The sequence below is a fragment of the Grus americana genome, chromosome Z, assembly GCF_028858705.1.
Source record: "Grus americana isolate bGruAme1 chromosome Z, bGruAme1.mat, whole genome shotgun sequence".
Taxonomy (NCBI): Eukaryota; Metazoa; Chordata; class Aves; order Gruiformes; family Gruidae; genus Grus; species Grus americana.
In genome coordinates this window covers 27,644,277-27,671,015 of record NC_072891.1, presented here as the reverse complement: position 1 = coordinate 27,671,015, position 26,739 = coordinate 27,644,277, and the positions used below count along the sequence as shown (strand labels likewise).

The 26,739-nt window shown below is 41.7% G+C and overlaps 1 protein-coding gene across 3 annotated transcripts in view; it reads left to right on the top strand.

Moving 5' to 3' along the window:
- Positions 1-17,515, top strand: part of SV2C (synaptic vesicle glycoprotein 2C) — a 134,141-nt gene extending 116,626 nt beyond the window's left edge. For all 3 annotated transcript variants that reach the window (XM_054811102.1, XM_054811100.1, XM_054811101.1), the window contains one exon: positions 7,832-17,515. In XM_054811102.1, the coding sequence (XP_054667077.1) occupies positions 7,832-8,015 (184 nt within the window). In that variant the 3' untranslated portion in view covers positions 8,016-17,515. The remainder of the gene's footprint in view (positions 1-7,831) is intronic.
- Positions 17,516-26,739: the final 9,224 nt, after the last annotated feature.

The window sequence follows — 26,739 nt, the reverse complement described above, 5'->3', positions numbered from 1 at the left end:
CACTAATAATGACCCCTTACAATTGGAAAAATTTAATAAATCCATTTTACAAAGCAGAACTGGTTTTTCAGTGCCAACAAATTACCTTAATTTTGCTCAGATACAAGAGATATTGTATTACAAAATTACTTTAAAACGTAATAACATAATCTTGGGTATATAACCTATAATAGTTCTAAATCACAGTGGCAGCCCTGAACATGCTACCTGTAGAGCCCAGCACATGAAAAGAACTCATCCAAATTGCTCAGAAAATTATATTCAGACCCCTGTTATAACTAGTTGATATAAACAAATAACATCTGTGAAACAGCTTACCTTTATAAGACACTATAAAACAACACTGAATATAAGCATCCCCATATGTTTTGTGCTATTGCCTTTCCAAAGATTTCCTGCCTGTACCTATCCAAATTTGCTTTAGCTAGACGTATGTATTCTTTGGGGAGTTCTGGTATCTCTCTGAATATACTGAAGCTGTTGATGACTAAGTGTCTGTTTTCTCTATGTGAACACTGTCTTTTTACCTGTTATTGTTATTTGGGAGCAAGTTTGGTTTTATCACTACTGGAAGCTGGATAAATTATATTTACATGTGCAGACATTGATCCCAACCAGTCACCACTATAACTTTAGAAATACTCTCTGTGCATAAATGAGGCCAAAATTAGAACAGTTCTGACTCTCTTCCTCTCCTTCTTCCCCTGACTTGTTCAAAACAGTTCCAACCTGTTATTATCCTATCACACAAACTCTCTTTTCCAGGCTGGCTGTGCTGTCTTTAACCTCTTCCTACCTGTTTGCAACAAAGTCTATTTTATCACAGCCTTTCCTTTTCATGCTCCTCCTTCCTATCTGCACTCTTGTTCACCCTACAAGATGGCGTCAGTGTGGAGCCCCTTCCCTCTCAGGAGCTTGTCTCCATCCTGGTCAGCTTCCTCCAGACGTTCCTAGAGTCACAGAATCATAGAATGGTTTGGATTGGAAGGGACCTCAAAGATCATCCAGTTCCAACCCCCCTGCCATGGGCAGGGACACCCTCCACTAGACCAGGGTGCCCAAAGCCCCATCCTACCTGGCCTTGAACACTTCCAGGGAGGGGGCTGCCACAGCTTCTCTGGTCCAGTGCCTCACCACGCTCACAGTAAAGAATTTCTTCCTTATATCTAATCTAAATCGACCCTCCTTCAGCTTAAACCCATTACCCCTTGTCCTGTCACTACACTCCCTGATAAACAGTCCCTCACCAGCTTTCCTGTAGGCCCCTTCAGGTACTGGAAGGCTGCTCTAAGGTCTCCCAGGAGCCTCCTCTTCTCCAGGCTGAACAATCCCAACTCTCTCAGCCTGTCCTCACAGGAGAGGTGCTCCAGCCCTCTGACCATTTTTGTGGCCCTCCTCTGGACTCGCCCCAACAGCTCAATGTCTCTCTTGTACTGGGAACACCAGAGCTGGATGCAGTACTCCAGGTAGGATCTCACCAGAGTGGAGTAGACGGGGAGAATCACCTCCCTCAACCTGCTGGTCACACTGTTTATGATACAGCCCAGGACACGATTGGCTTTCTGGGCTGCAAGCACACACTGCTGGCTCATGTTAAGATTTTCACCTACCAACACCACCAGGTTCTTCTCCTCAGGGCTAGTCTCAATCCATTCTCCCCCCAGCCTGTAGTGGTGCTTCAGATTGCCCTGACCCGTGTGCAGGACCTTGCACTTGGCCTTGTTGAACTTCATGTGGTTCACACGGTCCCACCTCCCCAGCCTGTCAAGGTCCCTCTGGATGGCATCCCTTCCCTCCAGTGTGTCAACTGCACCACGCAGTTTGATGTCATCAGCAAACTTGCTGAGGGTGCACTTGATCCCACTGTCCATGTCACCAGCGAAGATGGAATCATAGAATCATCGAATGGTTTGGGTTGGAAGGGACCTCAAAGATCATCTAGTTCCAACCCCCCTGCTGCAGGCAGGGACACCCTCCACTAGACCATGTTGCCCAAAGCCCCATCCAACCTGGCCTTGAACACTTCCAGGGAGGGGGCCCCAACAACCTCTCTGGGCAACCTGGTCCAGTGCCTCACCACCCTCACAGTAAAGAATTTCTTTCTAACATCTAATCTAAATCGACCCTCCTTCAGCTTAAACCCATTACCCCTTGTCCTGTCACTACACTCCCTGATAAACAGTCCCTCACCAGCTTTCCTGTAGGCCCCTTCAGGTACTGGAAGGCTGCTCTAAGGTCTCCCAGGAGCCTCCTCTTCTCCAGGCTGAACAATCCCAACTCTCTCAGCCTGTCCTCACAGGAGAGGTGCTCCAGCCCTCTGACCATTTTTGTGGCCCTCCTCTGGACTCGCCCCAACAGCTCAATGTCTCTCTTGTACTGGGAACACCAGAGCTGGATGCAGTACTCCAGGTAGGATCTCACCAGAGTGGAGTAGACGGGGAGAATCACCTCCCTCAACCTGCTGGTCACACTGTTTATGATACAGCCCAGGACACGATTGGCTTTCTGGGCTGCAAGCACACACTGCTGGCTCATGTTAAGATTTTCACCTACCAACACCACCAGGTTCTTCTCCTCAGGGCTAGTCTCAATCCATTCTCCCCCCAGCCTGTAGTGGTGCTTCAGATTGCCCTGACCCGTGTGCAGGACCTTGCACTTGGCCTTGTTGAACTTCATGTGGTTCACACGGTCCCACCTCCCCAGCCTGTCAAGGTCCCTCTGGATGGCATCCCTTCCCTCCAGTGTGTCAACTGCACCACGCAGTTTGATGTCATCAGCAAACTTGCTGAGGGTGCACTTGATCCCACTGTCCATGTCACCAGCGAAGATGGAATCATAGAATCATCGAATGGTTTGGGTTGGAAGGGACCTCAAAGATCATCTAGTTCCAACCCCCCTGCTGCAGGCAGGGACACCCTCCACTAGACCATGTTGCCCAAAGCCCCATCCAACCTGGCCTTGAACACTTCCAGGGAGGGGGCCCCAACAACCTCTCTGGGCAACCTGGTCCAGTGCCTCACCACCCTCACAGTAAAGAATTTCTTTCTAACATCTAATCTAAATCGACCCTCCTTCAGCTTAAACCCATTACCCCTTGTCCTGTCACTACACTCCCTCATAAACAGTCCCTCACCAGCTTTCCTGTAGGCCCCTTTTAGGTACTCGTAAGTCACAGTTACATCTCCCTGGAGCCTTCTTTTCTCCAGGCTGAACAAGCCCAACTCTCTCAGCCTGTCCTCACAGGAGAGGTGCTCCAGCCCTCTGATCAGCTTCGTGGCCCTCCTCTGGACTCGCTCCAACGGCTCCATGTCTCTCCTGTACTGGGGACCCCAGAGCTGGACGCAGTACTCCAGGTGGGGTCTCACAAGAGCGGAGTAGAGGGGCAGGATCACCTCCCTCAACCTGCTGGTCACGCTTCTTCTGATGCAGCCCAGGACACAGTTGGCTTTCCGGGCTGCAAGTGCACACTGCTGGCTCATGTTGAGCTTCTCATCAATCAATACCCCCAAGTCCTTCTCCTCAGGGCTGCTTTCAATGCATTCCTCGCCCAGCCTATAGTCATGCTTGGGATTGCGCTGACCCACGTGCAGGACCTTGCACTTGGCCTTGTACCTCATGTGGTTCACACTATCCCACCTCCCCAGCCTGTCAAGGTCCCTCTGGATGGCATCCCTTCCCTCCAGTGTGTCAACCACACCACACAGCTTGGTGTCGTCGGCAAACTTGCTGAGGGTGCACTCGATCCCACTGTCCATGTTGCTGACAAAGTTGTTGAACTGTGCCGGTCCCAGCACTGACCCCTGAGGAACGCCACTCGTCACTGTTCTCCACTTGGACATTGAGCCGTTGACCACAACTCTCTGAGTGCGACCATCCAGCCAATTCCTTATCCACTGAGTGGTCCATCGGTCGAATCCATGTCTCTCCAATTTAGAGACAAGGATGTCGTGCGGGACAGTGTCAAATGCCTTGCACAAGTCCAGGTAGATGATGTCAGTTGCCCTTCTCTTATCCACAGACGCTGTAACCCCATCATAGAAGGCCACCAAGTTTGTCAGGCACGATTTACCCCTAGTGAAGCCGTGTTGGCTGTCACCAATCACCTCCTTATTTTCCATGTGCCGGAGCATAGCCTCCAGAAGGATCTGCTCCATAATCTTGCCAGGCATGGAGGTGAGACTGACCGGCCTGTAGTTCCCTGGGTCTTCCTTTTTATCCTTCTTAAAAATGGGGGGTTTGTTTCCCCTTTTCCAGCCGGACTGCCAGAACTTTTCAGATATGATGGAGAGTGGCTTAGCCACTTCATCCGCCAGTTCCCTCAGGACCCACAGATGCATCTCATCAAGTCCCATGAACTTGTGCACCTTCAGGTTCCTTAGATATTCTTGAACCTGATCTTTTTCTACAGTGGGCGGTTCTTCATTCTGCCAGTCCCTGCCTTTGTCTTCTGTGACCTGGGCAATGTGGCTAGAGCACTTGCTGGTGAAGACTGAGGCAAAAGAGTCGTTGAGTACCTCAGCCTTCTCCATATCCTGGGTAACCAGGTCACCTGTTTCATTCCAGAGGGGACCCACATTTTCCCTGGTCTTCCTTTTACCACTGACATACCTATAGAAACTTTTCTTGTCCTCAACGTCCCTGGCCAGATATAATTCTATCAGGGCTTTGACTTTCCTAACTTGATTCCTGGCTGCTTGAACAGTTTCTCTATATTCCTCCCAGGCTACCTGCCCTTGCTTCCACCCTTTCTGTGTGTGAGTTTGTCCAGGAGCAACTTGTTCATCCATGGGGGCCTCTTGGTGTTTTTGCCTAGCTTCCTCTTTGCTGGCATGCATCACTCCTATGCTTGGAGGTGACCCTTGAATATTAGCCAGCTGTCTTGGGCCCCTCTTCCTTCCAGGGCTTTGTCCCATGGTACTCTACCAAGCAGATTCCTGAAGAGGCCAAAGGCTGCTCTCCTGAAGTCCAGGGTAGTGACCTTCCTGTGCAGCCTCCTCGCTGCCCTGAGGATCTTGAACGCCACCGTTTCATGGGCACTGCAGCCACGGCTGCCCTTGAGCTTCATATCCCCTACCAGCCCTTCCTTGTTGGTGAGAAAATTCTTCTGATGCTCTGCTTTGTCTGCTTTTGTAGTACATATGCTTCTGTGGTAGAGATTTGACCTTCTTCTCGTAGGCTTTGAAAGATTACTCCAGTAAGGTGGCTCTTCACTGCTTCATTCAGAGCATCTCTCACTTCTCCTTTGGACTGATTCCTCCAAAGTCTTCCTTAAAATGGGCAAGTTTTAACTTTCTCATTTCTCCTCTGAGGAAGGCATTTTCAAGGAGCTGCTGCAAATGTTTCTCTGTCAGAAAGCTTCACAAGCAACTCTTCCAAAGTTTTCTTATCCACACTCAGCACTGTGCTCTCAGGCAGTCCTCACTGATCTGCAATGTCCGACAGCAGATGGTTATCTCCAGGATGTTCATGTTTAGCACTTCTTGGCAATAAGTATTATGTAAAAGTACTGGATGTTTAATCAAATTTTGAAAAAAAAAAAAAGCAAGTAAGGTCTTTGAACATTCAGAAGATGTATCTGAGTCTCTCGTGATTTTTTTTTCACAGTGTTTCTAGGTAGTTTCTGCTCTGCTATCAGAATGACCTGTCTCTCCTTCCTTAGATATCATTGATAATTATAGTCTGGATAAGTGCCACTTTTTGCACAAAGAGGAATTATGATTACTTCAGGCAAAATAATAATTACTTGCCTAAATCTCAGGTTTCCTAAAGAAAGAATTGACACTGCTGTCAATTGCAAGAGACATATAGCCAAACTAATACTAAATTAATTATTATTATAATCACCCAGCAAAAGAGACTAACTTGTGTCTTGTCCTTGGGTCAGAAAAGGCATATAATACACAGAACTGACACTGGAACTGTAAATATCAACTCTTCTGATTTTACATCCATAATGTTTTAGGCAAAGAAATTTGACTTTGGTCTGCAACCATGGACAAATGAATATTTAACATTAACAGAAAAAAGTCTTTTCGAAGGAATATTAACTAGTCTGTTCCATGTCTTAATTCTGTTCTACAAACATCCTTTTAACTGATTTAAGAATTTGACAATCACAGTATCATTACTTCAAGTTAGCACATTTCTGAATCTTGTTCTGATTCTGGAGTTGACTCTGTGGGTTAACTACAGTTCTGCTTCTTCAAGCAAACTAGAGTGATTTAGATATGTATCAGAAGGATCTAGACCTACCTTCATCATTCTTTTGGTGCAGGTCCTGAAATATACCAGGACCGGTATAATTCTGAAACACAGCATGTCAGATAGTCAGGACAGTGCTGAAATCCCCTATATCCTAGTCAACTATACCAGGCAGAAGCTTTTACCGCTGCCCCAGTGTAAGACTTGGATGTAGAACACTGAAGGGCCTGACTGATCAACGCTATTGAGATCCAGCAGCCAGATTTGCAGAGGAGCAGAAGAGATGAACTAATGACACTCTGGGCTGTGGTCACGTTCATCAGTTGCCTGAGGGAGAGGATCTCTTCTCCCTTGATACCATGGTCTGCTGTTACCAAAATCAAAAAACAGTTCTGTGAAGAACATTAGGAGTTTATACCTTTGCTCTCAGCTGGGATCAAGTGTGCTTACTTCAACTTGATTCTCTGGGCTGCTCTTTAGGATCTCTGGTAGAAGTTTTTCAAACTTACTTCCTAGGAATTCAGGCTACATGTGAGTACAAGACTTCTTCCTTTCCTTCACATGCACCTCAATACAATAATTAGGGCTCTTTTTAGTCACTCAGACCATTAGCATTTCTGTTAATCCGTGCTGTTTAGACTGGAGGCTTCTTCCTTCTAATGGCAGTATTTCATATTAACAAGAAAGAAACACTTTGTTCTGAAAATAAATTTCTACCCTCCTGATTCTTATAATTTTATCCCAATGAGCACAGTGTGAGCTCCACATAGTCCTTCACTCTTTCACTTCTAAGAGATTGGAGAAATGTTAGAGATTCTTCTATCATACAGATGCTTTTATTGCGACATTTTTGGTAGTACAAGGTTATTCCTGCAATTATGCATCATACAGTCATGTCAAAACATTTAGTAATATGATGGCAGTTTGCATAATACATCTATGCACGGGATACCAAATATCTAAAATGCTTAATTCAGACTACTAAAATCACACCACTGCAATGCAAACGACCCTCTGAGTTGCCCAGGTCATACTTTCGTTTGGTAATCTATTTCCTTTCCCTTTTTTCCAGAGTTTCTCAGGTATCTTTTTTACACCAAGCAGCGAGGTTTTATACCCTATTCTCTTTAGCTCTAAGAGACAAACGTTGATTATTATTGGAGGTCTCATTAACCTTTTGAAAAAGCACTGGTTGAACATGTGTACCACCTGTAAGAAATACATTTCTATTCAGTGTACCAAGATGATCATTCTTTTATTCTGGTTACTTCTTTCCCAAATCACCAGGTAGCTCTCAAATTATTTCCAACCTCCTGTCTCCCAAACCAGCATTTTAAGTGTTACTGAATTTCCATTTGCAAGTCCTTTGTTCTACTGTAGAGGTGTAAAGTTACCTATTCAGTCATTCATTTCACATTTTGGTCCCTCAGGCAGCAGAATGAATTTGCCTCAATAAAATTCTGTAGCAGCTGAGCTTTGATTTCATATTATAATGACAAGCACAGAATCCTTGTTGGCATAAATTCTATTTAAGATATCGGGGCTATACTGATTTATTCCCACTGAGGATTTGTCTCAAAGGCTTTACCCTTTCACCCATTTTTTAACTTTCTTCTGTTTTCTCTTCTAGGGCAACAGGCTTTGGCTTTTTGAATGCACTATGCAAAGCAGCAGCTGTACTTGGAAACTTAATATTCGGTTCCCTTGTTGGTATCACCAAAGCCATCCCTATTCTCCTTGCTTCTACTGTTCTAGTATGTGGAGGTCTGGTAGGACTTCGGCTTCCTGACACAAGAACCCAGGTGTTGATGTAACTAGAAAAGGCCATTTACCATTTACTTTCTTCTTCGTACAAATGTCAACTCTCCTGACTGATGGTGCAAAGGCTTCAGATTCTCAATGCTTAGTAGAGTGCTCAGATGTCAGAAATCAAACTCAAAAGATACTTTGGAGTAACAGAGATTTGAAACCTCTGTATGAAGGTTTTAAATTTCACTTTTATTTGCTTGCATACATTGCTATTCAAAACCATGTAACTTCAAACTGCAAAGCTACCTCTTAAAACACTTTTGGTGACATGGTCAGGAAGGTAAAAACCATACTGATAATTAGATATTTAAAATGCAAGCTAAGATATTTAAAAATACATGCTAAATTTGGCCATGACTTTGTGAGCTTTTGTGACAGTACAGACATGCAAATCAATTAGTTACCAGTATCGGTGCAGAAAATGTTAATATTATATGTATCAATGCATGCAGCACCGATTGGGCAACTCTACAGATTGCATCAACACTGAGAATACTGACCTTCTGCAGCTGTGCTTAGAAGGTAAAAACTTGTGGCAACGCCTCTTTCTTGGGAAAACTTTCTAGGCAGATTCAATCTAAAGTAAAAATTAGCAACTACAGCCCCTGTTTGCTGAGGAGAAGGCAACAGCCACTGTAAGGAGATGAAAAGCCCATACGGGTAAGCAGCAAAGAAAATAACAAAATAAGCACTTTCACTCTTTGCTGCTGATCTGCCAGGGGAAAAAAAAAAAAGAAATTTTCTTCTCACTTCTGGCATTTGAAATATTTTAAAACAGCAAATTTTTCTTAATCCAGGAGTAAATTGATGCAAATATTTATGTTGTTGTAGCTATGAATAAAGAAAAAATCACACCAGTGAACTATACGAAAAATAAGATGCTTTCAGAAAAGTTTGATATTTACATATCTAATATATTTTTCCTTGTCACAGAATAGTTATAAAAATATGTGGTGGTAGAATGCCACCTAGTAAATTTAGTCAGGCCATAACTTCGATATAGAGTATAATGTAATTAAAACTTCTCAAAAGATTTTTTTAATATCAAAACAAAGAAAAACAATAATAACACCCATCTTCATTATTTTCACAGTTTATACACTTCTTTATATAACCATTTTCTCAGCTGATTTTTAATAGTTCTGGGGATATCTCACCATTTAACACTTTCAAATATCTCTCTGAAAGGTCATTAAGACAGAAGCCAAACCAAGGCTGCAGGGAGTGGTAATGTCTTCATTAGACCGAGTGCAAGGATGAATGGAGAGCAAATGGTAGTAAATATATTCCTTCTAAGGCATGTGCTGTGGACTGTTCTGGATTACAATAAAGACCTCCTCACCAGTCCTACTGCTCTGCAAAAGGCTATGACATCTTTAAAATGTCAGCATTAAAAATTAAACAAAAATACATCTCTAAAATTAACAGGCAAAGGGGGCAGATTCTTTGATGACAGAAACTGGCATTGCTTTCAATAGAATGAAGACAACTTGTATCAGCTGATGAACTATCTGCAGTTTCAAGTTTCAAAGAACAAAGTTGGTATAAAAGATGAGGGAAAATTTATCAGTGTTCTTTCTAATTATGTCTGACAATGTTTATTAGGTGGTTGAATCATTGCCAAAGAAATTAGGCTCTCAGATAAGGTCATCATGTAGTAGAATAGATATTTTTTTTCATTAGTTTTTCTCTTGTTCATATATGTGAACTTGGCTTGGGTAGTAATATCTATCACTGATTTGTGTGTCAATCATCATCTTAGTCGTATTGAAAGAGTCAATAAAAGTCTATATAAGCAGATCATTCATTGCATTTAAAGTTCATTGTTTAATTTACTGATTCTAGAAGTTACATTTTTCAGTTATTAATAAATGCCTGTGCTACACATTGTAGAACCAAAATGTTAGCCCAAGATGCTGTTTTCTGCTATTAACAAAGGAGAAGAGTGGCTTAATTAAAAAAAAAGCATGAGTATGGAAAACTAGTGGGCATTTTTTTGATGTTGAAAATTTAAATATGATACAGGAAGAAACAAAGTTTAGGAAGTGTGTTTATTTTGCAATATAAACAGTTAAAATATTTGAGATGAAATATTTTATATTTAAATCTGACACAAACATGTCTTTTAAATTCCTAAAGTATGTTAAAAAAATGAGGCAGAATTACTTTTCACCAAGTTCCAGGTTAACAACAAAATGCTGGCCTTAGTTTTGCTTCTGTGCCTTTTGTCTACTAGTCATAGTCTTTATATTATTTCAAGGCTGTTTTCTCCCATGAGAATTATATTTGAGCCCTGTTTCTCTGTGCCATGCATTAGTAACATGTGTCCACCTCGTACTTACTGCATAACTTATTTTGAAATCTGAAGCCTCTGTACATGTTTCGAGTAAACATCAACAGCAATGGTAAAGTATTACATTGTCTTGCTATGTACTGTCCACTTAAAGGTAGCATATTTTGTCCATCTCAGTATGTAATTCTGAAGAACATCCAGATCCAGCACTTCACGCCACCTGATGAGCCACAGAAAAATAAGATTCAACTTTTGAGGGCTATGGTTCAAGGCTAACACACCAAAATCTCATTACGTATAAAATTACGCTGATTTCAATGCTGGTTCTTGTCCTAAATCCTGACTACATCACCAGTGTGTGATTAAGTCTGAATTAAGTAGAATATAACAACAGCAGGAATTAGTAAAGACAAATAAAATTTCTAACTACACAGACCTTGCATGATACAGGAAATTTCTAAGGTAGGAAAAGGAAAAAAGAATAATGGATAGAAAAGGGGAGAAAAAGTAAATGGAAGAGATGAACAAAGAAAAAAAATCCACAAACATTTCCAACATATTAAACAAAACCTAAAGCTAGAATCTCCCTAGCTGGTGAGCCAGTTGGCTCAACAGATTTGAATTATCACACAAGCCAGCATCAAAGCTGTTTGAACAATCAATTGTTTGGGCTCGAGTGCAGTAAGGATTCGTCTCATAAAAATAGCAGAAGTGAATGCAATTTCAAGCTGTAAATACTTGGTTAAGTTAGGTACAATCCACAGACAGGAGCAGAAATACTTAATCTATCAAGATCTGGACGCAAATGTTACTTACATTATAAGTGAAAGTGATTTGGCTGGTCGTTAGTGAATCTGTCTTTTTTTGCAGTTTCCAAAGCAATCTCGGGTAATAAATGTTGGGCAGTAGGAATTGCACTTCCTTTCTGTGTCTTTTCAATATATCTCACATGAAGAGCCACTTCATGGCCTGTTTAGATCCCTGATACACCACAGAGAAATGAACTTGATAACATTTGTGTATCAGAGCTATCAAATACAGATAATCAAAAACGCTTATTTGTCTGTTTTGGTCACTGAACTGACTGTCCACTAATTGGAAACTCCTTTCAGTCTAAACTAAAGTAGGATATAAGGTCTAGTGCTCTTCTCTTGTAAAGCTGAAACGCTTATCCCAATGATAGCAATGACAAAAAAGTACAATGGCCTCTGAAGACAGAGAAGACTGACAGCATTTAGAATACTATTAACCATGACAGTCAACTACTTTAAAATTTGAAAATTGTCCGCAAAAGAGACCACATGCTTTCATTTCTGGCAAATAAATTTTCTTTTAATTAGTTTTACTTCTTACAGGCTTACTGATAGTAGAGGTTGACTTAGCAAAGTCTTATTTGTTGAAAGCATCTTATTCGTTGTGTTTGTACTTTTTAACCAGATTGGCTACATTCATGTTAGCACCCTTTTGATTGGAAACATACACTAAAACATCTCATCTGGTGTGCGTTGCATTGATTGCTGAGTACAGACTCCTAGCAAGGGAACCAGGATCAGGTGTTCATTGTTACTGGAGCAGAATTGCTCATGAATGATATATTGGGAAGCCTTCTTCCTCTATGCTTGATTTTAGCCAGTGCCCTTCCAGAGGTGTAAAACTTTGACACAGGTGAAAAAGTATTAGCTCTCCCTCCTGATTGTTCCAGTAGTTGACTCTTTGTTCACCACCTTAGAAAAGTGAGGCAAAGAAAGACAGCTAACACAAGCTCCGCTTTCTTTCTCTTCATGCCATTCCATTAATTCCATCCCAAATTGCTTTTCTTACCAGAGGGACAAGCTTAAAGTAAGTCAAAACTCGCTCCTCCTGCTCTCACATCTGACTTCATAGTAACATTCAGTAAGAAGGTTTGCCACATATCTTTTGCAATTTGGCCCTCTCTTTTTAAACAAAGCCAGAAAGCAAACTCAAAAGTGCTTCAGACAATCTCACCCTTTTAAGGCAACCAGACTCCACATTTCCCTACATATGCAGAAGGCTGAACTAACACAAGGACGGGTCTTCCCTGTGGGGGTTTCCTTCTGCTGTGGGGGCAGATAGGGGAGAATCTTCTTGTCTGTGCACCTAGCTCAGCTCCTTTGGGAGGAAATATTATTCTCTGTTCTTGTTTTCTTTTTCTACCACTACGGAGCTTTATTTTTGTGCAAGTGCTCTTAAGGCACAACTGCTGATTCTAATTCTCAGCAATATAATACAGTCCTGAGCCCCTCATATGGACAGCCTCTTTGTGCTGGGCTTTAGCTCTCTTCCCCATTGTGAGTTTTAAAATGATCTTAATTAGTCAGAGAAAGATGTTTACATCCAGTTGCACCTCTTTACATAAACAAGATGATATCATGCTAATACAACCCACAAACCATGTTTCCTGTTTAATAACCTGGAAATGCAATTGAAATTTCAATCACAATGTTAAAAAATGAATCCTTCTACTCAGGGGGTCAAAAACACAAGAAGTGAAAACAGAAATGCTCCACTTCCTCTGGAGTCTTGAAAGAAAACACATGTTTGGTAATCATATTCCAGAAGAAAACATGTCTGAGAGACTGCTTTTCCTCTACATTTCCTGCCTTCTTGTTCATTAAACTCACTGTAAAATATTAGGTATTTGCCTGAATTAGTACTTTCCAATGCTGCTAGTTCAGGAAGCACAGTATGAAAAGACAGCCTTTTGCCTGCAGTTTGGAGGCAAGACAGGGATCAGCAGTGAGGTGGAATTAGCAGAGATATGTTAGCCAGAAAATCTGGACCTCATTTCAGAACCTGATTTAAATAGAAAGCACCAATTTATAATGCTACTTACAGATCTCCCTTACCTTCACTTACCCTCATCCCATCTACAACCAGTCCATATGCTGAAATCAGCCTTATTTGCTTTCTTCTAATATTGATAGTTTCAACCAAGTAATGCAAAATATTTTTAGATGCATTATTTTTATTTGCATTTTTTAGTGTTGTTGCAGTGGCGAATACCCTACTTCTTCCTGCACAGGAAGGATCCTTCAATATTTAGTCCTACTTTAGTTTGTAAGATTTTTATATAGAACTTCATCCACATTCAGGACCTTTCTTTGATGCACTGACTTAACATGTCAGAAACAGGAAAACTACAAAATGGGCCTGACATTTACTTTTCTTATTTGATAATAGGTTGAATTATCTCTAAAGACTCTGGCCTATAATACGTAGCCATGCTTTCTAGCCCTTGGAGTATATTCTGTCTAATTAAAAATTAATAAAGCAGTAATTATTGGCAGTCTCCTCCCACAACATACACACAAGCTACATTTACTAGCACCAAAATACTTAGGAAAAAAATGGGGAAAAGTAGAAGTGTAATTGCTTTCTGCGGTAAACGATCTTCCCTGCCTGACAAAGTTCTCGAACATACTGCTCGCTTCTGACCAGTACACAGTCCAATAATCAAAGTTTGGAGATTGCTTAACAACAAAGGCAGATGACCTGACACAAAAGTGTTGTCCTTTCCAGGGTATTCATGAATATACACTTTAATGCCACATAACTGTGAAGATTTGTAGAGATCTTGCCCCTACTCGGGCCATCAACACTTCTGAGCTGTAGCCAGACACACCAGTCTGCAAGTGAGAGAGAGAAATTGCTGGCAGGCTGGCTTTCATCACTCTCTCTACAGCTAGCCCCCTAAGCTCATTTCTCTCAGATCCCAAGGATCTGCTTTTTTTGCTCAGCCTCATACTTTCTAATTTTGGACATCTACCGCCTGCCACTCAGTTTTCACCAGTAGTCCTGACCAAGCAAGTTGAAGCTACTTGCTGCTGATGGACAGTACTCATAACTCATTGCAAGGACAGTACTCTGCAAGAGTCCAACGTCTTACGTGTTGTTCCAGTTTCATCTGCCTAGAGCTAGAGTCGTCACCTAGCATTTCTCTCTGGTAATACTGTATGATTTCTAACCTATAATACATGTCTTCTAGCCTCTTAATGTCTGCCTAGTAAATATATGACTGTTCCCCACTGGCTATATCATAAAAGCCATTTGTGAATCCCATGTAGGCCCTTAGCCAGTTAAAAGGTGATCCTGCAAAAGAAGAAGGTAGGGGAAAAAAAAAATTAAATTGAATCAAATTAAATGCAAATCAGGAAGAGTAAGATTTCAAGACTTATGGTTCAATTACTTTTATTTTTGTCAGCTGTCTTCCTTAAATCCTAGCCTGCAGCTATATAATACTGTATATCATAAAGAAGTATTACATAGTTACAGGTGAATACATATACAGACACACATGTGGGTAAGTATGCACACATATATACACACAAACCTCCCTATAACACAGGTAGATGTAAGACTTACAAACCATATTGTCATCTCAATCTCAATGATACAAAGTGTTACTTTCTGCATTATGCATTATGCTTTGAACACAAATATCATCCTGCTCCATTTCTTGTGCAAACTTTACTTATTCATGTGCAAATTTGTTGGGATGCCAAGATTCATCTTAGCTGGCCATTAGCTTTCGAGCATTGGAAGGGAACTCCTGAAATGGTCTGAAAAATGAGCTGTAGCCTTCCCTCTCCCACCGCACTGTGCCAAACAGCAGAAGAGCACATCGTGCAAAGGCGCTGGTCATGTTCCAGTGAATAGGAGACACAGCACTCTCAAACATAAAATCCTAAAAGCCATGAATTTTTGTCTTACTCAACTAGAAATCCTTCACATTGCTCCATGTGGATCTCAATATGTTAACTTCTCTGTAACCTATGAGAAAATGTCTGTGTCTTCCCGTGCTGTGTGTTTTTCATTGTTTCTGCATACATAGCTGGTGTTGTTCTGGTAATGTGGCTAAACAATTGTTTGCTGCTGTTCTTATCAGAAATCTTTGACCAGCCTGAAACAGAGCCATTGCCAGGGTGTCTTTCAATTAATGATTAACTTCCACTAAGATCTTCTATAGTAATTAGTGCTGTATAAAGTAACTGCAGCTATAATTTGAGCAAATCAAGAGTGAAAATAGCAGCACATGCATACAGGGCAGAGAGGGTGGAGAGAGTTCTTTCAAAAGCTCTGGCATCCACACATTTCACCTTCCCTCTTTCCAAGACATCCATTCTTTCCAGTGTGCTTCCTCTGGTGGGGTACATGCGCACGTGCTACAGAACTAAGAAATTAGCAGAAGAAAGGGTGTGTTCCTTCCACAGGATTTAACAATGTTTATTTGCTATAGGAAAGCCAACTCTATACTAAGATTAAAACAAACAAACAAACCCAAAGAGCCTGCAATTCTATTTTTTTTTTCCCCCATGTGTTCTATGAGTTGATAAACTAAATACCAGCCTATGCCAAACCTTTAGGAGGAAACTATGAAAGGTAACAATGCTCACAGAATAGTACTTTTTTTGGAAAGCAGTGGGTCCTTCCAAAAGGAAAACATACTCACTGAGTGAGTCTGTAGCACATAGTTTCTAATTGTGATCATGAATAGACAGTTTAAAGTAGAAAATTGCCATTCAGATTCTAAGTAGCAGGAGATAATCTATTTGGAAATTTGTAAACAAAGATTAAATCCAATGGTTTAGAAGGAAAAAGAGAATACTAAAATTTGGAGAGCAATCTTACAAAACACAACTTCCCATCACCTTTTTTGGACAAACTTTCCAGCTCTTTCCTTTTCCTTCCTGCCACAGATCCTTTGAGATAAGGTAATTGATTTCATTAGTGCTTCACTGGTAAAATGAAAATTTTACTGACATTTGCAACAAAAATGAGAGCAGGCATGAAATTAGCACTGTAGGAAAGCTAGCTCATTTATAGAGTTAAAAAAGATGCACCAAGCTGCCAGTGACTGCATTTATTGTCTTCCTAGTGGCTTGGGATCCTACAAAGTGTTACATGGATTCAGTATCATGTGTGTAAACTGATCGCTGTTTAAATCAGTGAAGTAATTTGCAGGATTTTATTTTTAATATAAATAATTTTAGCCTGGCTTTTTCATATGAATGTAATGTTTCCCAAACAGAAAAAGGATTTTTCATGATATTCCATGCTGCAAGCCTGATGAATCAACTGCCAGCTTATTTTAGCCATTTACTATAGAATATTGTATTAAAAATCCCAATTAAAACTTTCCAAAAAATTGCTGTATTACCTTCACTGCATAACATTGTGATAACAAATTGTATCTCATATTTGGCCTCAAATATATGCAACAATGCACTATAGGTAATTAGATTTTTTTTTTTAAGTGGGCAGTTTCCTTTGCAATGTAATGATGTGCAGAAGTCAAGTATCAAGGATGAGGTACTGAAAGTAGAGCTCTGACTTCACTGTAATTTAGTGGCATTGTCAGGTTACTGATTTCTTAAAGACTTGTCAGCATTTTCTAATGCTGAGCAACAGAGGAAAATGTGTAGGCTTTGCTAGTTTTTTGCGAACTAGTTTCTGCTCCCAGTTTCTCCTACTAAACTTTGAATGAAATTGCCAACTGCTCTGAGCCAACTAGGAGTACAATTTTTTCACGCTGTCTTTAGTGTACAAAAGCGCAGGTGTGTTAGTGTGCGTATGTTGTCAAGAAAATCATAACCATTTCTGACAAGTCTCCATTTCTTAATGTGAGGAAACATGTACATATTGTATATACAGTAATGAGCCACTTTGAAGTCGAATTCCCATTTATACATGTTTACTTCCAGATCTGCTAATCTGCAACAAGATCTTGGCAATGGTCCTGACCTCTCTGTTTCTTTCTTTGTTTGTTTTCTTTACTGCTGTGTGTGATCTCCTGTAAAGCAGGTTACAGTCATCACTATTGTATATATGTGTTTGCATGTGTGTGCCTTGATAAATTCTCTCTTCTGGAGTTCTGAATTTTTCATTCCAAGTGCAGCTGGTACAATTGTGAACTCATCTTTCCAGTATGCTCCTCTGTGTCAGATTGCCAACTTCCAAAATGTTTGACCAAGTGTTTTGATTAAGTCCCCTGAGGAAAGCTGTCTGTATACTTGTGAAAGGGCATGCTTTGTGTAGGGTGACTGTGTACAGTATACATCTATAAAATGTGGAAATGTTTATAAATTTATCTGCCAAATAGTCATCATCCATGTAACAAATGCAAAGTTATTTAGTGTACATCAGATTAATAAAGGGACATTTTTTGCTTCACTATATTCAAATAAAGATTTGTTCTCTGCAATGAACACATACCAAGTGTGATGATAGCCAGAACATAATTTTTCACTACCCACAAAATACTGAAAACAGTTGTTTTACCTTAATGAGCTCATTTGCAAAGGCTCTCTGTGTATCTCATCTTTAGTGCCTGTAACAGAGGTTGAACACGTGTTAAAAGAAAACACGGAACAAGTTAATAAAGTTAAAGAAAGGTAAATGACCATAAAAAAAGACAGGGTAAAAATTGCTATGGTTGCAAGAGACAGAGTTCTTTAGTTAACCATCTGGGATCATATTTTTAACCTACATAATTGCACAAAATAGACATCTGGCCTTTCACTACATAACTGCACTGCAGGCATATGTTATCACCCAAAGAGTATAATCTAACTCTGTGTGAAAAGCATACTGCTGCAAGGTGTGATGATCCATACATCTGAAAGGCCAATGGGAATGTATACTATAAACTATGGTTCCATAAAAACTTGGTATTCACCAAAAAACCCCCCAAACTCAAAAAAATGAAGCAGCACTGCAGCAACATTAGTTCTTCATTGCATTTGTGCGCTAACGGCCTCTGAAAAGCTTCAACAGATCAAATGTGGTAACTTTAAAATAACAAAAAACTGCTGAGTTATTTATATTCTGCCATCTCCATGGCTGGATCGGAAATACATTTCCAAATATAGGTTATTCCAAACAGATGATGGACTAAACAAAACACATGAGCCTCTTCAGCTGTGTCACCAATAGGGAAAAGTTAAGCTGCATGTGAATTGAAATGTTTTCCAGCTTATGCAAGAGCACTGTCTGCAAAACCCAATAACCAAGGACATGCATAATTTTGTGACTGTCCTTTGGCAACCAAAGTTTTCTGTGGTACAGTACAGACAGAAATTTTCTCCATTTATTAAGCACAACCCACAGAAGTACTAATCCATATTTTAAGTCTCCTTAGATGTACACCCTCATCTACCTGCATTTAAAGGGGATTGGTAGTATAACTACACTGCTCTCATCCTCTAGAGGAGATAAAGCTTTTATGCTTGTGTCTTCTAGTCTCATTCTGGGAGGAAATCAACCTCTTTTGTGAAGAAGAGAAGATAACAATACAAAAGGGAGTGTGGGAGAAGATTTGCACATATATTTGCACATAGCTACCTGTGAGAAATTTCACCCAATCTCTAGAAAACCTTCAACAGCAGGGAGTCTTGTGTTGGACCACATCATCCTGCAAAAAGGACACTTCAGCTTGTAGGACTGCATTTCTCCAAAGAATTTTGCAAGCATATGTGTATATATACTCCTGGCTGACACAGTTATGCTAGCAAAAAGATGATGCTTAATTCAGAGCAGTGTGTGCGTGTCTTGTGTGGGACAAGACAAGTACATAGACTATGGGTGCAAAGGTAAGAGGAGGAGGCACTTTGTGGCATCCAGCACTGTGCATAGACCAAATGTTAAAACAGATCATGTGTATCCTGCGTATGCTTTGCTTTCCACTAGGATGCCAATTAGGCTATGATTATTATTTAATCCATTGCAATTGTAAAGCATGTAATACATTAGGCTGATGTGACATCAGTAACTAACCTGAACTGCTCCCCATCTCATTTAGTCATCTCTGGAACTTTTTTATAGTGCTTTAAATTGACAGCAGAAAAAAGAAACATTGGCTTAAAATTCCTCATAGACTTTCCTAAAAATATTAAGCTGAACTGAAAATCATAGCATTCTCTATGTTTTCTGGTGGCATCATATGTGAACTTTAACAGTATACAGGTGAATCCACTCTTTCCACAGAAAGCATGTAGATGTACTTCACATCGTGTTACTTCTGGCTCTCAGAGAGGACCTAACTGGTCTGATTAGGACTGCAGTAATGACTTTGTATTACTACAGCAGACTAAAGTGATATGTATAAAATAGCTTGGGAAGACACCAAAAGCCATATTATGGAGAGACTTTCTGGGAGAGGAGGACAGAGCTTGCAGTAAGGGCCTGACCACACCACTTGCTGAATTATGCAAACACAGAGGTCTGTCAGCTGTGATCTGTTACAGAGATGATTGGTTTGTTACTGTTCAGTAAAAATATAAGGAAAATAAGCTCAGGATCCTTAAGAACAGTCACTCAGCAGCCCATTTCTCACTACACAGGAGGACTTTGACTTTGTCTTTTCAGTCTTTAGCTAAAAGCAAAAGTTTTAAAATTTGGATAAGAAGGTGAATCTGTTCAGGGGAAAAAAAAAAAAAAGAGGTCACTAGCTATTTAATAAAGATGTTGGAGTAGGATCAAGGAACAGTAAGATATTGCTATACTCTTGAGTTACAGCTAATATTACGCTCCTAGTGTGAACTCTAACCTGTCTCCAGTAGGGCTGTCATACCGTGTTTTGTGAGCTAAAACACATATAAAAGACACGATTGTTAAAGACCAGAATGCATGGGCATACAGAGCCCAATTACCAGGGAAAACTCTGGACTTAGCATATCAGAACTATTGACTGATCAAAAACAGAAGGAAAAAAATGTGGATAAGAACACACATCTGTTTAAGAAGTCAACCGTAATTAAATATATTACTTTGCGTTGTTATTGTTACATCATTGTTGAAAGCAAGGAAAAATATCTGTACTATGACACAGGACCCTCCCTATGTGGAAACATTAATGCTGGCCATGTCAGGGAAGAATATTTTACTGCCAGTAATCTGGTTATAGAAAATAAACAGGTCCATGTTGAAACAGTGCAATTGCCAGCCCAACCTACAGGTGGAGTAGGAAAAATAACTAATGGAAAGGATCAGGAAAGACCTTACTAATATAAAGGTCGCACAGAGTTCCATCCATCATTGCCCAGCAGTAGGCAGAAATCCTTCTCTAGCGGATAAGCCCACTGTCCGGGTACCATGCAGCTTGTAAGACGGGTGAGCAAAGTGTCCTGAGCCAGTGACTGGCTCACCTCTGCCATGCCTTTTGGTGGGACAAGTCTCGAGTGGAGGGTGGCTTCAGGCCTCTCCGCAAGCGGTGCTGCCGTAAGCCAATGAACCAGCGTCAGGATCGCAGCGCTCCCCAACGTACACAGGCTTCCGGTTCATTTTTACCTGGAGTTTCACATACTGATTTTAATGCTACAGGCACAACTGATTTGTGATCTGGTTATCTGAGGAATACTCTTTTTCCCACGGAAAAACAACAAAGACGCTTCCAGGAGTGTAATTCAAGCTGAAGCCATTTTGATTTAAATAAGAGGAGGCTGCTGACATTGTGCTCCCTGTGAAGGGTCCTCCATGCTGGAATTAGGTCTCCTCTCTGAGCCTCCCGGAACCTGAATTTGTCAGTCTTTTAGACACATTCTTCATTTTTTTACACTAATGTGAATAATGAGGAGCTTTTCAAAAGGCTGGAGCCATGCCAGTGGAAAAGTGGTGGAAATAAGAAGACCAGAATTAGTCTAGTGGAAATCCATGGGAGTTCAGCCTGTGCTTTATCTGTGGGGCAACTCTTGGCAGGCAAGAAATAGTTGTAGAGTTGCCTTAGCTGTCAATCGGTACGCTGTAAATGTAAAGCTCTTAGCGCTCTGCCTCAAGAGTAATAAATAAATAATACATTAATGAGTGAATAATGCATAGATCTTTAGTGGAGTGGAAACATTGCTAAGCACATGCAATCACAAAGAAGCACACAGATGCTGTACTACATAACAAAAAAAAAAACCACCCACCCCAAAACAAAACAAAAAAATCTCCCGAAACAAGAAACACTGCCACAAGCAGTCCACTTGGACCTTGTGGATAACATGTAAGGAAACAATCAAACTTTTGCTATATCCAACCCGATAAAGAATGTTTTTTTGCTGAATCTGTGAGCTGCAGCCGGGCACAGATGTTCCCTGCTTTCAAACAGTTCTGCATTCATTATTATGGTCATTCATTACATCTAGACAAGGAGGGTCACTCCACTCTGAAGTACTCTGTTAAATGAATAAATATTTATTCCAGCAGACAAATGGAAAAAGCTCTTTTCTGGCAGAGTTCTTGCAGAAAGATTTCCACCTCTGTCTTGCTAAACTCTTGTCATTTTGCAGGAACCAGGGCATTTGTCCAAGACATTTTGAACAAATACTTATTTTTTTTTTAAACCTGTTCAAGCAGAGAAACTGGTTTCTTAGGTACCTTGGCAGGCAAGAATTAACCAAGTCTTGCCAGGATGGGAAAAGCAGAGGGACCCCTCACTTGATATGAAAGGACATATAAAAGTACACCTTAGAAATGCAATGCACCTTAGGCAAGGCTAGAATGCATAACATGAAGCAATTAGAGGCAGATGCAATAAGGTATGGTATAACTTGGTATTCCCACCCCACCACTGCTTCTCACTTTCAGTACAGAACACATCACTCCCCCCTCTTTTATACATGTGGAGTTCTTTGGGAGCTGAGCTGGCTTCTGAAAAAAAAAAAAAAAAAATCACAGTTTTTGAGCAGGGAAGAGGAACGTTAAGTCAGCTCAGTCCCATGACTGAGATAATGGTGTCAGCCCACAGTTAACCCCACGAGCACAACAACATCAGCGTGAGCGGTGCTTGTCCGGTTTGTAATATGCAGTTCGGGACCTGGTAAGAGTCACTGCAGAGTCGCAGTATTGCTGTTGCCAGGGGGTCAGTGTTCAAAATCAAAATCCTTGGATTCACAGCACTAACTTAGAAGTCATGAAGTTTTACTGACAAAAATGCTGGAGGATATATCTCTTTTGATATTTTCAGGTCTGTATTTGCAGGTTTTCCCTCAAAACACAAGGTCTAGGAAGTCTCTTGTCCTCAGAACAATTTAAGTGCAGGTGCTTAAGCACCTTCCTACCGTGGTAGTTGCAGCTTAAAGGCAAACAACGTGAGATTTGCAAGTGGTAGAAAGATGACAGATTTCTGACACTGAAGTAATTTCTCTAATCATGTTCTTGTTCAGGTAGCAGTGTTATACAGAAACACTCCTTTGTGCATATTTTAATACACATCTTCTGCTTTCTTTCTCTAAAAATTTGGCTCAAATTTACCCACCTTTGTTTACCCTCCATCCCACAAATTATTTATTTTTCTTTTTAAACCTGGATTTTCAATTTCAAGATAAATAACAGCATAATTATTATTTTTCTGCTCAGACTGATGCCCAGAGGGCTCACTTAGGCATATTTCCAATCACCTTGGCTTGCCTTAGCAGCTGTTATAAAATCTGAGGAACATGTTCTTCTAGACATTGAGTTTTGATATTAAGTGTTGCCTCCAACTGTACCCCAGGACAGTTTAGAAATTAAAATCACTTCCTCAGTGGGAAGTAACCGTTGCTGCTGAGAGAGAAAAGCACTTCAGCACTTCTGTTCTGGGTCTCCATTTTACCCGCCCATTCCGTTTGCCACAGTATTTAGAATTTGTGAAATCTCACATTTCTTCAGGATGCTTGGACTGACATAGCTCTGATCAAGCTTGAGCTTAATACACTTTTTTAATTAGAGTTTCTGCTGCAACCACAGGCCCTCACTTGTTGGAAGGGAAGAAAGTGAGAGGGGAATCGGGGAAGGGGAGCACTGGGTTGCATCGTCGCCTCTCCCCTCCAGGCACACAAAGCAGGGAGCAGAGGCAAGCCACGTCCCTCGCTTGCTTTTCCCAAGCTGGGAAGTGACAGCCTCCCCATAGAAGCTAGCTGCATTTTTTCAGGGATCCCTGTGGCCAATTATGTGATGACTTATTTGTTTACTTACCTCACAACAATAAATAATGCATAACATGAATACCGCGCTGAGGGGGAGGCTGTAACCCAGCCCGGTTCCCAGTGCTGATCTCCACAGCTGATCCCCTCTCTGTGGAGGTGGCAGCTCGCAAGACCCACAGCAGACCGTAGTGCTGCTGCAGCGCCGCAGGCAGCCGCGCTGGGGGGGCACTTCCCGATTTTGTGTTTCCTGACATTGCCTTGAGCGCCTCTTGACCTTTGGATTGGATTCATAAACACAGCAGCTGTGGCCTTTTCACTGCAATTTAAGCAAAATTATTAATCTGGGTTCACCTGGCGTTCCCGCTGAAATCTTCGTCAGCATACAGGGGACCAGCTCTGCCCTGTAAGTCACCGTCCCTTCGGCCGCCTCTGATGTCCAGCAGGGCTGAGGGGGTCCTCCCACCATGCTGAGGCACCCGGGGTCCATCTCGCCAGTCAGGGAAGGATCTGCTGACTGCATAGGGAGCGTAGAGGACAGCCAGACATTTTTGGTTACGACACACCACTTACTGGGTCTGCACAAGTGCCAGTGTGGCAAGTCCATCTTGAGCTTGTCAGTCTTTAATTAGCTGCGCAAAGGAAACAATCGAAAAGGTCCTTGTGGTAACTGGGAGCCTGCCTGGAGCTAATCTCCTTCCGTATTGTGCTGTGCAGATTCAGGCTGACCCACCCAGGGAGCAGCTCCCCCCTCCCTCTTACCCAGGTGATCTTTCCAGCCCAGGCTTTCTCTCCTACAGAAATAAAAAGTGGTCTCTCTCTGCAATACCTAATAATAAAAACCCCACACCTCTTTTAAACTAGCAAATGCAGTTTTCCTTTCTGTAGGACAAATGCCGCCAGCCAAGGCATATGATTTACCAATAAAATAAAGGTATTGTCACAGAAAAAGTGACATTAAAGCTGTTGTTTCCAACAAAAAGCCTAGTGTCTCTAATTACCTGCATGCACTTGCGTCACTGCTACATAAGCCACCCAAGAATTTCAAATATCAATATCCTTCACCATATAAAATCCCTTTGTACACAACCGGACTGTCAGGAAACATGAAGTAGCAGAGGCCTCTGGGTTTTTTGTGGTCCAAGTGCAGGGAATGAGATGTAGGAAGGGTACATGTTCATCCCTTCCTCTTCTCAGTTTTCCACCAGCTTGTTTCCCTGTTAGATCTGGAGCAGTCCATAGCTGCCTCTGAAAATGCAGTCGGTGTATTTAAATACAGCCTGTTCACCCTGAGCTTCCTCCCACATTCTCTCCCAATGGGGGCATGTTGCTTTGCTCACGGTCAGGTGCGGAGGCTGGAACTGGACTGTTAGCAAGAATGCAGTGGGAAACATGTTATCCACAGCACGATGTCCTTGATAACGCGGCGAGGACATTGATCTTAAGCTCCATTAAAGTACCCAGAGTGCGAACAGGAAATGTTCACATTCAAACATTTACTCTAGATAGCTGACTACACTGATTTTTTTAAGTGTGTGCTTCTTAGTAACTATGAAAGCAGAGGGCTTGAGTACTTAAAAGAGAATATGGTCCAGAGCCTTAGGTGTGGTGTAGGCTAACTAGAGATCTGGTTGATTTTATATTATTTACTGCAATCAGGCTCCTGTAAGATGGTGGGAGAATGCACAGTGTGCAGCTGTGCTTGCAGGGAACTTTCTGGCCAGCTGAACAGGCACTGGGTGCAGCTGCGGTGGCACTTGGGAAGGGGAAGAAGGAGGAAGGAGAGGAGGGAGGTGCAGAGGGGCTGCTCCCCCCTCCTGACAAGTAGCACCCAGCAGCTTACCGGGGCAGGCTGCCACCCCTCTGCCTGGTTTCTGCCAGAGGTGTCTAAATCTTCATGCCATGAACAGCTGACGGAGTTTGCCTTTCAAGTTGGAAAACCAGGGATTAACAAATCTAATGCAAAATGTCATGAGCAGACCCACGTGACTGCTGCTTGTTACTCCAATATTCTTTTACCTGTCTCATCTCGTGCTGAGAGCATTTGTTTCCTGTTGTGCCTGCTGTTCTGCAAGCATTATGGAGGTTACCGCTGCCAAAAAACCACTCTTACTTCTCCCTACCCTGGCACTTCACTTGTCTCCCCCAGGCTGCCTCCTGCTCTGTGCTGGCACTCACATTTGAGAGGCAGCTGGGTGAAAGTGATGGAGGAACTGTTGACCTAAGAAATAACCCTACCGAAAGAAAAAAGGTAATTTTTCATCTGGATCAATTAGCTGAGTCCCCATGCAGCCACAAAATGCTGGTGCCAGCCGAGGGCAAGGGGAGCCATGGGGCAGAGTAGGGAGAGGACATGTTGCAGGCACAGAGGCTGGGAGACAAGGATGAACATTTCCTCAACAGCAGTGTCAACGTATGTGCATGTGACACCATGGCTGCACACACCCTCATCTTTCAACCACAGTGAGTGAAGGAGCAAATAAATGCACCAGAGGCTGTTGGTTTGTCACAGAGAACTTTCGGGGCTTTGCCAGACAGTTCCTCCAGAAGAGAGACCCCCCCCCGCCACCATGTCTCACAATAGCTATGCATCCTGCAGACCAGGCTGAGTGCTTTTCAAGAGAGAAACGTTGTCATTTAAAATGTGATGCAGCTCTGTCAAAAATAAGCTTTTAAGGGGGATAAGGCCACTTGATTTTAGTCAGAAAATAATATTTTAAAGAAAACTTTGAAGTGTCTGATTTTTTGCTAAAGAATAAAAGAAATGGCTGGAGAAAATGTTTGTAACTATTTTCTTCACCTAGGCTAAGTACAACAGTATAAAAGGCAGTAAAAATGGTCATTTAAAGCAAATGTAATCCTTTCAGTCAACTCAAATGCACTTTAAATTGTGGAAGCCAATTTCTTCATTTCCGTGTTGGGTTTGATCACTCTCTTTCTTTTGTAAGAGGAGAAGTAAGTGGATGGGTGATCGTTTAAAATTCAAGAAAGCATTCAGAAAGCCAAGTGCAGTCTGCAGCTCTGCTGATGCCTGCATCACACACCTTTACAGTAAGTCACCATCCCTGGGCTCTAGGAATGGAGGAAAAGGGAATAGAGAAAATCAAAATGACCTCAAAAAAAGTAATGGTGTTTCCTGTTGGGCATAATTTGTGTCCTGTATCTTTTCAGTCTTTTCCTCCTGAATAATTCATGTTTTGATTACCATCAGGAGTGTCTCCTGCCCCCATGATGTTTTCAACCCATGAGCCATACCCAGCACAGCCAGAGATAGGGAATGAGCAAAACAAAGGCCTTGCAAGCAACATACAGACATCCTCAAACATGTGGAAAACCACAGAGGAGACTCTATAGATCCAGCACTGCTTTATTTTGAAACAGAAATGACTGAAATCTTGTAGACAGTTTGCAAACACCCGTCAAGAGCCACCTGGCTATGCATTAAATCACAAGCATGCTCAGGTGCATTGTGTCCCACGGGCTCTGTGAGGCAGGTTGTGGCTGTGCACAGACGCTGTTTCACTTTTCTGTCTT